The sequence below is a fragment of the Patiria miniata genome, unplaced genomic scaffold (assembly GCF_015706575.1).
Source record: "Patiria miniata isolate m_02_andy unplaced genomic scaffold, ASM1570657v1 HiC_scaffold_28, whole genome shotgun sequence".
Classification (NCBI taxonomy): domain Eukaryota; kingdom Metazoa; phylum Echinodermata; class Asteroidea; order Valvatida; family Asterinidae; genus Patiria; species Patiria miniata.
This window is the reverse complement of record NW_024037067.1, coordinates 1,242,108-1,255,904: the sequence shown is the minus strand read 5'-3', so window position 1 is coordinate 1,255,904 and position 13,797 is coordinate 1,242,108. Positions and strand designations below refer to the sequence as shown.

The 13,797-nt window shown below is 39.0% G+C and overlaps 1 protein-coding gene across 1 annotated transcript; it reads right to left on the bottom strand.

Moving 5' to 3' along the window:
- Window positions 1-483: 483 nt before the first annotated feature.
- Window positions 484-12,515, bottom strand: LOC119734750 (monocyte to macrophage differentiation factor-like). The gene is made up of 7 exons (XM_038208295.1): window positions 11,808-12,515; window positions 9,921-10,002; window positions 7,748-7,905; window positions 6,396-6,470; window positions 4,671-4,772; window positions 2,424-2,493; window positions 484-1,424 (listed from the first exon to the last, which is right to left on the bottom strand). The coding sequence occupies exons 1-7, from the start codon at window positions 11,831-11,833 to the stop codon at window positions 1,185-1,187; spliced, it is 753 nt and encodes a 250-aa protein (XP_038064223.1). The 5' UTR covers window positions 11,834-12,515; the 3' UTR covers window positions 484-1,184.
- Between the last annotated feature and the right edge of the window lie 1,282 nt (window positions 12,516-13,797).

The window sequence follows — 13,797 nt, the reverse complement described above, 5'->3', positions numbered from 1 at the left end:
TACAATATGCATACAATAGGAAGAAAACCTCTTATTGCATTCAAGATTTATTGCTAGCTACCTGTCTCTGCATTCAAAGTCCGAAGGACAATTGAGGGGTGCAGACCAGTAAATTGGTCTGACATTGCCTACGCCTGCCAAATCATGATTTGCATGCCCTCAAAATCTTCAGTATTTGAGCATACTGTGGGCCATGAACTTGAGGGTTTGTAGAAATATGGGTGGAAGCCGTGCACAGGACTGTGAGCTTGTAGTTCCATTCAATTTGGATGAAATTGGGGCCCTAAAAGCACTCTATTTTGCAATGGAGTGTAGGCACCGTTTTTCAAAATGGCGCTGGGCTTCAGGACTATTTTAAGGGGTGATCATCTTCGGTTGGAAATTTCTCCTAAAAAGTCATCAGTTGACACCCCCCCTCCCCGAAAATTGAAAAGAAAATGAAAGATGATGAAATAAGCTTTAATTTGATGTGTGTCTCGAACACCTTGGAGAGTTGTGAGTATTTTTCCCGAATTTCTGAAGTGGGAGCATTTATCATTGGGGTCTATGGAAGTTTATTTACTGGTCTGCAACCTGAGGGACGGGGAACTAGTCTACACATATCATCTTTAATAAGTCTGGTCAGTAAATATAACACATGCAATTCTCTTAAATTTCTATTTTTGAAGCTAGGGAACAAGACCTTGGATCACTGTCCAACCTTGTTGAAAGACTGAAGCCAATGGAAACACAGAGCAACCACAAAGTTAGTCTTGGTTCCAAGATGTCCTTAGAGGTGGGGTGTTTCAGTGCGCACAGGTTACTGGACTGTGCAACGACTCACCAAAGAGGGCGCCCTTTGCACACACGCCAACAAACCAGGTGCCGTTCCTCAACCGAGTCAGGTTCGCGGATGGGAACAGTATGCCCTCTATCGGAACAACATGCTACAAGCATGCTGCTGTGCGGTACACAAAGGGTGTACCGTCTCTCGTGAATTAACCTGCGAAGAACGTCTTGCACCAAGACTACCACAAACTTAGCTTGTGCGTGTTTCTCAAAATCACTCAAAACAGAGATACAAAAAATTTGCAGTGACAGTAAAACATGCTCAGATGTTCCTGAAACTGAACAGATGTTAGAATCTCCTGATACATAAGCTAAGTTTGCCAAAAATATAAACACTTACGACTGCATCTCTCCATTCAGAAAGAGCCTATAAAGTGAACCGGGTGGGATGCGTCTTTCCCCTCCCCCAAACTGTCGGTGGAGCCCATGAGATAGGTGTGGATGGCATAGAAGTGAAGCCCCGCCCCCGCGGCGACAAACAGATGCCAGATGGCGTGGGCGAAAGGGATGATGCCGTCGCTCTTGAAGAATATAACGCCAAGAACGTAGACTAGTCCACCAAGTGCTAGTTCATAAATACCATCTTTGGAACATTGCTGCATCGACAAAGCCAAGTGAAAAAAATAAAATAAGAAAAAAAGTCTGCATGAACACGAATTTGCTGGCCTGCAGCTTCTGAGATAATGCGATTGAGCTTGTTTTTTAATCTTTAAGAAATCTTTATTTAAAGATCTATACATTAATTTAGTATTTTGGTTTGGAAAAAAATGAATACCTAGAAACTGGACTAATATTGGGCAAGGTGCATTCGGACATGCAAGTGAAAGTCAAAAAAAAAAAATTATAGTTTAATTTTGCATTCATAAATTCATTGGAAAATGACCTAGAAATTTATAATTTCATTTCCCAGCAAAATTCTAAGTTTATCCCTTGTTTATTTTTTCGCATGCCAATCAACTTACAAAAAAAAACAAAGTCCGGAAAACTGTAATTTTTGTTTTTCCCGGACCACCACACATATTAGGTGTATTCGAACCCCGTTCTCAAGAACTGTGTTCTCGAGTTGTTGATTGTGAACGCCGAAGTGGGTGTGGAGTGGCAGCTGGGCGAAAATTCAAGATGGCAGCCCCGCCATATTACAACGCCGAAAGGAGCAGAAGGGAGACCTAATTGTCTTACGAAAATAAGTTAAATCCCAGAACAGCTATAAATATGGTAAAGACAAGCCCACTCTGTGATCAATACAATTGTATTTTTTCATCATTAAAATTCTGCATGCACTAAATGAGAGCTTTCAATTTCAGGCACAAAAAACAAATGGAAGTTGGGGTAGCCCGCCATCTTTGTTCTTGACATTCTTCATTTACTCCCCGATAAGTGGGGAGTGAAAATCCTGTTCGCAAACACTGTTCGCGTGTTGCTTCTCGTCATTCGAAACACAGTTCTGGTGTTCATTCAACTAGAGAAAGGAGTTTCAAATACGCCTATTTGTGTCATTGATAGCTTGTAAAAGTGCATCTACAATGTTTTTTTCTGTAATCCTTCAACACTTGTCTTTCTTGATATTTGCGGATTTAGTAGGAAAGACAACTCACCACATCAAGAACAGCCACAGACGGACCGATGCCGAGAAGAAGATAGAGGGCGGTCTCTAGTTGTTTGTATCTTTAGACAAAAAAAAGACAGGTGAGTCTAAACAATGGTTGACTAAACAATATGGTTTAGTGGATGTTTGTATGGAACAGAGGCATCAACAACTGTTAAAGGCATATAGGATCATTTGCATTATCCCAAAGTAACCTACCACATTATAATCAAAAAGCTTACTTGGATTACAGATCGTACTGGTACTAAACACCCTGGCTTGCTGTCAATAGAAGAAATCAATTGACTGGTTTTTGGAAATAAAACGTTACATTTACGAAATCGTGTTTCATAATCAATGGTTGTGCAAGGTCTCTCACTGTTTTCTCGGAAAGTGTAATAATATCCGCTGAGCTGAAACTTCAACAGGTTAGGTTTTGCACATTCTTATTAACATTTTGAGTGGTGTTATTATTGCAACAAACAAAATGCAGGAAAAGCAAATGCTCCTATATGCCTTTAATGGGTAGTGTTGTCGAATCAGTAGATACATGAAGTGAAGGTGAATTTACACTTGTTTGAATCTAGATTATTCTAGAGTCATGCTGAACAAATCACTCTACCGGAAAAACTACTGGAACAATCATCCATTGATCGACTGTTGCGGTCATTCGGAACGACTCTATAGAGTCTAGTCAATAGGAACTTAATACATAACTGTCATCGGTCTGAAACCGAAATTCTTTTGGGGTCAAACTACGAGAAATGTATTCCACCAGCCATGGGGTACTTTGATTTTATGTCAACAAGTTGTGCTTGTTAGATAGTCATAAGAAAAAAGTGGTTAGACTTGAGTTATCTACCACTAAGAACACATTCTCTGTTTTCCAGTTCTGTCTTTCTTTTTTAAATCTATTTAATTTGTTGATTGCTTTTAACTACAACAGTAGTGAGGTTAGTATATTATACAAATAATGAATGTTTGTGAGTGCAGGGGTAAGGGTAATTTCATGAGGTGACAGAAAATGTTCCATTCCAAGAGGCAAAGCTGAGAGGAATGGAACATTCCATCTGTCACCGAATTAAATTATTTTTACCATTGCACTCACAAACATTCATTATTTGTTTTATGCAACACCCGAATAAATCCTTGTTATCTGATTGGTTGACTTGTCACCTGGTACTTACATCAATGTTCCACTTTTTCAATGGCAATAACTGGTGGTTCACTTTCAATATCCAATTTATTCTTGAGTTAAAACTGTTCGACAAGTTCAGAACTAGCCTATCCTATTCAATTTATCTCGGTTTAAAACTGTTCCACAACTAAGTTCAGAACTTTCATATCCAAATTTATTTATTTTAGAAACTGTTCTACCAATCTTATTCAAATTTGTCTAATCGTTTGGCAGCATAACTTATTTGCTTCTTTGTGTTAGCAGCGTCAGCTTCACCTACGAGTTCCAATATTTCGTCTTCTGTTATGGGACTCACAAACAGAGATTCTCACGTATGGTCTGCCAATTTTGCCATCCTGCGAATCAGATTCATGTTACAACGCCACAACCGGCAGTATAAATGAAACCGTGCAATGAAAGTTCTATTCACCGTGGAACAGAACTTCTGTTTATGTGGTGCGGCCGCGCCGTGCGTTAGGATGAATAATTCAATAACACGTGGTCAACGATCCACCAATCGGATGGTGGGGATTTATTTAGGTGTTATATAAAATACAAATAATGAATACCTATGGTAGGAATAACTTCATGAGGTGACAAAGGAATATTCTATGCCATGAGGCGAAGTGGATTGGAATGGAACATTCCATCCGTCACCAAATGAAATTATTTTTACCACTGCACTCATAACCATTCAATGTTTGTACATTATACAACACCTGAATAAATCCCCGTCATCTGATTGTATTTTGGCAGAATGGCTGGGCGGTGAGTTGGGACGAATAATTCAATGACACGTGATCAATGATCCACCAATCAGATGCCGGGAATTTATTCAGGCATGTATAATGGGAGATGATGTACGGTTTGTCTGTAGATTTGGATTTTGAATATACTAAAACATTATTGACAAAATGGGTTACCAGATTTATGGGGTTAAGTTGAGACAAAAAAACATATTCACAATCACGCACAGCTTTGTTGAAATCCCCTATTTAAAATGAGTCACATAAAAAATGTGTTGACATCAACGGTTTAGTGGATAATTACACATATAAATGACTGGTTGAGATTACTCACTTTTCATAGAAGCAGTAGGAATAGATGACACCGAGTATAGCACAGACCCAGACTACGCAGAATATACTCTGTCCGATCACACCCACTTTCTTGAGTGTCAGCCTTTCAGAATCAAAGATAAATGACGTCAAGATGAAAAAAAGTTTTAAATTAACCCACAAACTCCTATGTCTTGCCGTTCGGAATCGTTGTCTGAATAAAAAAGGGAAATTGTGCTGTGAGAGTCATGGTACCGTTTTCAATCAGTTTTTCTCAGAATTTGCATTTGAAAAGAGAAAGTGGAGGGTTACTGCTGTTGTGTCCTTGGGCAAGACACTTTTCTGCAATTGCCTCTATCCATGCAAAAGCAAATGGGCATCAGTGAGGGTAGTCCACGAAGTCAAGACGTGCAACACTACTGGTCTCTGTGCCTTAGCTGATTTTGACTCTCACTCTCCACTCTCAGTGGGAAGTCAAAATCATCCATCACCTTTTAAAAAAAAATTGACAAGGTAGGCACCAACTAACAAAATTTTGAAACTTTTTAAAGAAGTAGGCCACAACAATATATATTTTCTTCTTTGCTGTGAAAAAAATAAATAAAGATTAGGTCACAACAAGAACATTCTATAACACATCCACTGATTAAAAAAAATTTGAAATGCAACTAAAAATGTTTTGAAACATTGTAAGATATAGGCCCTAACATGAACTTTGTTCAATTTTAGTGTGAGGAAAAAAATTTGGTTGGACCACAACACGAAAACTGTGCAACATCTTACACTGACACTAAACACAAGTTTGGATGGTAGGCTGCAACTTGAAAAAAAAATTCTGATTCTAATTAATTTTTTTGTGGGATCTGGTCAAATCTGCGAATGTTCTCGGTCAGGCCATTGAGCAATGTCACCGGCTCCACGATGTAGGCGTTACATCAGTGCATCCAGATGTTGTGGCAGCCAGGGGCGTCAACCGCTTCTCAAAAGTGGGGGGACATATCTTGATCAGAACAATTAGAGCGCGAAGCCCTTATGGCGTGGGTTCGGGGCCCACTTAAGGGCCCCAAACAAAAATTGATTCTAGATGCTCTCTGTGGTGTGATCTGAGGCAATTTCTGACAACTTGAACTTTTTTGTTAGCAAAAGACATCATTTTAACATCATTTATCGAGAATGGAGTCACTGAAACAGCTACTCTGAGCTAAAGATGTGGGCTTCGGGGCACACTTAAGGGCCCCCCAAAAATTTGGATTCTAGATGGTCTGTGGTGTGATCTGAGGCGATTTCTGACCACTTTAACCATTTTCTTCTTAGCAAAAGATAATAATTTGATCATCCTTTTCAAGGTTGGAGTCACTGAATCAGCTATTCTGAGCTATAGGCGTGGGGTTCGGGGCCCGCTTAAGGGCCCCCCAAATTTTTGATCCTAAATGCTCTGTGGTGAGATCTGAAGCAATTTCTGACCACTTTAACCAATATTTTCTTAGCAAAAGATACATTGTAGTACATAATAGGGCCCTGTAAATGAGACACATGAGTTCAAAAATCTGAGGGAACATTTGATATTGTGTCCCCAATCCTTCAAAAATTGGGGGGGGGGGGAGTCCCCCTGTCCCCCCATGATTGACGCCCATGGTGGCAGCTGATTTGTCCCTCTGAGATCCAGAACATCGACCAATGAAAGAAGTGCATTTGACTCGTAAATATGTATGAGGTGTAATAATCTAGAACGAGGATATATCTTTACCATGGTGTGTAGGAAGCAGCAATGAAGAGATAAATAATGGCTCTGTCACTGATATGAAGATAAAACCTGAGTGTTCTGAAAAAGGACGAAAAGTGAAGGAATAAAAATGAATGAAACAAATAGAGTTACAAGCTTCACCAGAATCTCTAGAATAATTATAATTCTTCTTTTAACTTATTTTAACTTAGCCCATTCAGTGGAATCCACTGGTCTCCCATGGGGCCCAGTAAAGAAAAGACAATGTGAAGAATGAAAACTTATAGAGGTGGGAGGAAAACCCCAGGAAATATATTCGGGGGAAAACCCACGGAATCAGGCAAGGACTGAAAACCCAATCCACATATTGCCCTACGCAGGATTCGAACCCGGGTCACAGCAGTGGAAGGCAAGGAAAGTACTGCTACGCCAAGGTATCTCCCCCATATTAAGATTTAACAAAAAACTTAAAAACTTAGCATTTAGGCCGAACAATACAGCTATCGTGTATGAATGAAAATATACAATTAAAGTGTGTAAGTTAATGTTCCCTGGATATGAACAAGAATTCAAGCTGTTTTATAAGTTTACAAACATCCATGATTCTTTGAAAACAAAAACCAGAAGGCAGGTCACTTTTGATTCATGGTAAAATAAAACTGGAAGGGAGGTCACATTGAAACAAGGTTTTATTTTGAAAATTTGTTTTCTGTTAAACTGTTCCAGAAAATTTGTAAATGGATACACGTACATGTGAGGTTTTTCGTTGAACGGTTAAAGGCAGAGTACATCATTTGCAGCTATCAAAAAAAGTAACTGATGAAATTATTGTTCAAAAGCACACTTGGTTTAAAGATAGTATTGCCACTAAACTCCCTGTGAAATGATTCTTTCTGGCATGCGGTCATTTTGAAGAAAACAATAAATGAAGGTAATTTCCAACGATGCATCTAAAGATAAATTTTGGAAATTGCCATTAGTTCGTTTTTAATGTGGCGAAGTCTTAATGGGTGTGCGAGTGCGGTTGCTATTGTTCATCGTTTCAGCCTGCAACATCGATAGCTGCAATCGGCTGAATGAGAACGTGTCCCAGACGATGATTTTAGGCGCAATTCAAAACACGACTCGGCAACTTTTGAATTAAAATCAAGATCCTAGAATACTGTTTGTCTCGGAATATACAGCATTCACTGAGCTGAAACGTCATCTGGTTAGTTGTTCAGCACCCTTCATTAGATTTTGAGCACTTTTGTTACTTCAAACGAAACAAAATGCTCAAATGACAAATGAAATACTCTACCTTTTAACATATAGGCATCACCCCCACCCCCTCACCCAATTTATGCCACACCCCTCTGTGGATTATCCGCACTTACGCTTGCTTGCCGAACCAAGCAACCAAATGGAAGGTAGTGGAAACGATAAACACGCTGAGCAAGGCTACACAGAAGAGCACAGCGTTAGCCTTCTCTCCAGCAGTCGAGGCAGCCTCCATCATGTCATGACCTGCATAGAAGGTGGGTAGGATCCAGACCTGCCAAGAACAATGCAGCAGACAACAGAATGACCAAAGACCATTTACACAAATACAAAATTGGACTTTTTAAAATTGACTATTCTAACATTCAAGCCCATGCTGATGTGGACACAACTGCAATGTGGAAACAGGAATAAATGTATCAACATAAAAAGTGGGGGTAAAGTTGTTTTTGTTTATTTTTCATATACTGTACTTCAGGCTAAATAAAAAATACCATTTTCTCTACCCCATCTGTATCTTTTTTCTTGTTGCATCAATTTGTTTCTTTCGCTTTTTTTAACAGCGAAATCTGCCGTATTTTCTGATATTTTCACTATCAGAAATATCTATTGTCTTAACCCTCCTGCTATTTAAGCAGTCACGGACAGTCAAAATTCACTTCCAATTCCCCTGCTTTACTTTTAACAAAGGCTAGTCACCAGCAGTCAGATCATATGAAAAGCAAGCACTGTGGTCACAGCTGTTGTATCACTTTCCAGGAGTCAAACACAGCTGTATCAAGTTACTTAAGCAGTCCAAGGCAGTAAATCCTGGTTTATGTAGGCTGGGAATTCTTAACTGTTGAAACAGTCACTTTTGACTGCAAGGACAACTTGGCACAGAATGTATGTTTGCATAGGATGGTTAATACACGTATTTGTTTCCAACATGAATGAGTGGCCATTTTGAGGTTAAAAAGCAACCTAGTCTTAGAAAAGTGATGACGATTTTGGGAAAAACATCATCTGTCGTCTTGAAAAACAAATTACATGAAAGCGATGGACGTATTTAAAAAAAGACCATCCACCATCTTGGATACGTCATTGGTAACAACAAAAAGTGCCTGCACCCTCTTTTATTCAAAATGTTTGGATGAGAAACTAGTTATTTTATTTGGCCTTTAGAGACATTGTTCAGATCCCACAGCAATGAAATCACAGGCGTCCAATGTGACACATGTGTTTCCAGGGCTCATGTAAAACTTGTCCGAAAATCTGGGAATCTCAATACTGTTTATGAGAATCCTCAAACTTAAGGCAGTGAAAACATGCAACACAAGAAAATAGACTGGCACATGAAACAGCCAGTCCAACACCCCTTTAGTACTGCATCAATCAACTGTGTCAAAAGAAACATCTGGTACCCAGTCTTTATTTCTACATTCTCTGTATATATTTATCAGGTCATGCCACCAGACTACTGAAGGGTCGATCTTTTCAAAAAGTTGGACATGTACCAGTCTAGCCTTAGGCTTCAAATTGAAATCACTTGGCTTCACTCTTAGGTGCAAAACGTTGAAGAAAAGTCTCCTTTTACAAAATTAAATTGAGACCTCAAACTTGGCTGGTGAAATACTGAGGGCCTTGTCTTTGCCTCATGATAATTTTTGAGAATTTTGTCAGCTAAAGAGTGAGTAAAGTTGGCCTGATTTTGCTTTGCATGTTTTTCTACACTCAAGGTCCCAGTCTGGTGTAAAACATTTAATTTGCCTCCAAATCGGTTTAGTTTTCAGTATGTACAGACCCAGACTGGGACCTGGAGTGCTCTGAAACGTGCAAAACTATATCAGGCCAACTTTGCTCACACTTTAGCCAGCAAATTTCTCCAAAAATTCCAAATGGTCTTCAATATTTCACCAACCACTCTAATTCAATTTTTAAAGGAGACATTTCTTCAATATTTTGCACATGAGAGGGAAGTCAAGTGATTTCAAAATGAGGCTAAAGACTAGACTCGGTAAACTGGTACATGTCCAACCACGGACAAACTATTTGAAAAGACTGACCTCTTCATTCAGTGTCATTAGTCTGGTGGCGGACTATGGAGAAATGTGTAGTAAATAGAGACTAGTTCCCGGTTCATGCCACATGTTTCTTTTGGCACAGTTGATTGATGCAGTACTGCAGCGGTGTTGAACTGGTTGTTTGAGGTGCCAGTCTATGTTCTTGTATTGCATGTTTTCAATACCTTAAGTTTTGGGACCCTCATACACAGTATTGAGAGTCTCAAATTTTCGGACTAGTACAAACCCCGTGTGTAATGCAGTTTGCTAGATGCTCCACCACTGTGGGCTTGTACTGGAAACCTTTCTTGGCTGGACTGTTCATCAACCTGCAAGAGATGGGGGAAAAGGTATATGAATTGAAAAACTTGGCAACAGGATCTTAATAACTGTTGTACAATTTAGGGGGAAAATGATAATGTTACACAGAGTTAGTGGCACAATCATTGACATCACTGTTGATATAGCACTATTTTGGCAATTGTGTAGTTACAGGCCCCTTTTTCATTTTAGTCCTTAAGAGTATCTTTACATTCCAAAGTTGACTCCTGCACTCTTCTTATAATTCTAATGGCTGGTATTTTTGTATATTTGAACAGTATCTTTTGGTAGCCATGTGGGAAAGAATGTAGTATCCAGACACCACTTCTTTGGTTCTGTATCAAATCTATGGAGAGTCGAGAGCATTTTCAAAGTACTTTCGAACAAAATTGAAAATGTTTCTCAGTTTCAGATTCATGTCTTTTCAACATTTTTGCAATGACTGACCTTCATTGAGATACTATATGATGATAAAAAGTGGCGTCAGGTTGCAACAGTCTTTCCGATATATATGCAACTGTTCAGTTGATGCCATGTAAATCCACCTATGTGCACATTGTTACAGTCAGGAATTTAAATTCCATGTATCTGGGTCAGGCCAGCCGGAAGTCCGAAAATTTGGGACTCGCAATACTGTATATGAGAGTTATCCAAAATGATTTTTGGATAACTAGACCTCTGAAGGTACTGAATTTAACGATTTTGTGATATTTAACAGTCATACTATAGCTGGGTTGATTTTCTGCTGACAAAATCATTTTGATCTTTAATTAATTTTCGGCTCCCCCAGCAACGGGACCCTCCGTGCTTATACCACATGTGGGATGTGTGACGTTAAATATGGAGGTAGTCCAGTATTTCCGTCACATTTATGGGACTATGCATCGCAGTAATCATCATCTTTATTTTTGCTCCACCCCAAAAGTTACCTCAAAAAAATCAAAACCGTGCTGAAGTGATCTGTGACTGGTTTATTTGGATTTGTATACGTGCATTACTGTGCAGTATGTTTTGGCAAATTTAAAAAGAAAAAAGAAAAAAAAAGTTTTTAATTTTATTTGATGGTAATTACATTATTGTGAACTCGTCTCCTATAAAGCAAGTAGTCCGAGTAACTAGGACTCTACGAATTGAAAATTTTAACATTTGGAGATGGTCGGGCGATCTCCAAACGTTAAAAAAAGGCGATTCGTAGAGTCCTAGTTACTCAGATTATAAAGCAAGGTGGTTAATTCAAAGGAATTTATTCAACTGCAGCTAGTATAACTTGATAATCAACTTTATACAAATTTAATGTTATTTTAATTTAATGTCAAAAGTAATCAATTGTGATTTTTAAAACGCAGTGGCTATTGTTACGGCAGCCGTAACGCATTTCCCATTTTCTATCGTTACGGTAGACTGCAACTTTTATAAAAACATGACAAGAAAATATAAAATTAGAAGGAAAAAAGTGAATTTGAACGTTATGAAATTCGGACTTTATTTCCCTTTTAAAAAAAATCCTCCAAAGCCTCAGGTTAGAAAAGGAAAAAAATTCGAGTGCAAAACTGAGATTCGAACCCGCAACCTCGCGGTGCAAAATCCTACCCTCTATCGACTGAGCTGTCACACTGCTCGCTAAATCTTGTGGAAACAAATAATTATATACCTGCGTGCGTATCAAAAAAGTATCGAAGAGGGCGCTAAACAACGACTGCCGTAACAATAGCCACTTCGTTTTTAAAAACAATAGTTTCATGACTTTTGATAAATAAACCCAAGGCAGTCAGTTGAAGAACTGAAAGGGAATGCATACATAGTGCAGTCTTACCATTGTGACGAAGAAGATTTCTTCATTTTACTTAAACCATACAGCAAGGCGAGTCCAAGTCCAACTAAATTTGACACCGGGACGAAGCAGCACAGTAACACAGGGTGGTGACAATGTAAATGTTGCGCGGTGGACGTCGGCGCAGAGTGCTGTTGTTGTCGGCGGGTAAAATCTCCAAATACAGTGAAAATGTCCAAGTATCTACGATCTCAGCGGGGCATCATATTGTTTCTGATTTTAAATCGAATAAGATGGATGGATATACCGTTCATGCGTAGGCTTTTTTAATTAAAGATTCTCACATTTTTTTCTGCTGGTAGACCATATAGGCCTAGTCCGTCATTTTACCGGCATCTCATCACCCTCACAAATCATTATCAAAATAAAGGAAGTGCACGTTCAGTCGGATGACTCAACCCTGTTCTATATTTTTGCCACTCAAAGCGGCATACACTACAAAGGGTACCAGACACAGTGCTTCCGTTACCATGATCCGAGAGACCGGCATTTGCAAAACCTCGGCTTTGTTTCAGCATTACCTCTAAAGAAGAAAGATACATCATGTTCAAAAATGCGAATGTGGTACTTCGAAATTCGATGTTTCTGTACCGAAAAGGACCGCACTGAGCTGGTATTGCAAAAACAAAGCAGGAACTGTGTTTATAGCTCCATGGTATGAGCATGGCGGTCTGGCAAAGGAATGGGTGAACCAATGCAGCAGTGACCATCATATTGATATAGCGCCACCAAGAAAATGAGAGGAGACAACACCAAGAAAATGAGAGGGAACAAAGAAGTTCAGGCAAGGGCGGATCGGGGGGGGGGGGGGACGAACCCAATCAGTCGGGGAGTCAGTCGGGGAGTCAGTCAGTCAGTCAGTCAGTCAGTCGGATACAAAGAGCTCGAGGAGGCCAGGTTCTGAGGCCAGAAAAAAAAAACAGAAGCTCGACTGCTGCAATACATTTGGAGGACCTCCTGTTAAAACTTCCCTGTGGAGTCCTATGGAGGAGAACCAGCCAAGTACCAAGTACCTTTCCCTTGGAATAATTGGAAACAGAAAAACCAAATGACTTTCAATTCAGCTTCAGTGTATTTTTTTATCCTTATTTTCCAGTTTGTGTTAAACCATGGAGCTATAGCTCCATGGTTTAACTATCCTATTTCTTGTTCGGATGTTATTAAAGATGTATTTCCCGTGCTATTTTCGAGTTTCATCTCGAAAAATGGATTTGTTTATTTCAATTGCTATTTTCCATACAATATAAAAGTTATTCACTTTTGAATGATATGAGACAGTTAACAACAACATTCACTGACGTTTATTACTTGAGTTATTTCTTCACAAAATTCGAATTATTGGCTGCCAGCCAATGATAATTGGACTCAGACAAATGATACAAGACAAAAATGAAACAGACCAATAAAATCAAAGAAAGACTGAAAAAGCAAAAAAAGGGAATTTGACGCATACGGGTGGCGACACATGTAAACATTAAAAACTGTGAACAAATTATCTAAACATAATTGTCAGCATGGGGTGTGCAGAAAGATATAAAGATAAGTTTACAAAACAACACACACAAGCTTTTGCCTGCAACATTTTTGATGATAGAAATCGAAAAAGAAACAGAAAAAAAAAATTTCATCATACACTTTAAAGGGAATATACAACATTTGCAAACATCGAAATATAAAACTACCTATTTTTTACGAAATACCTTACTAGGATGTTGGTAAATGACAGTCTAAAGCATCCTGTAAAATTATGGCACCTGGTGTGAAGTCATTTTCAAGAAAATGGTATTTTTGTAAACATTTCCAACGGTGGTCGGCCGACCACCGTTGGAAAAACCTAACTATTTTTCAACTACTGCTCCAAATTAACCATTTTTTTCCAGTCCAAATTTTGTTTGTTATTGGTTACATGTTCATGAACGGGTGCAGGCTGGCTAGACTGGTTCCATTACCTTACAAGTTTCCGGCATCTGTA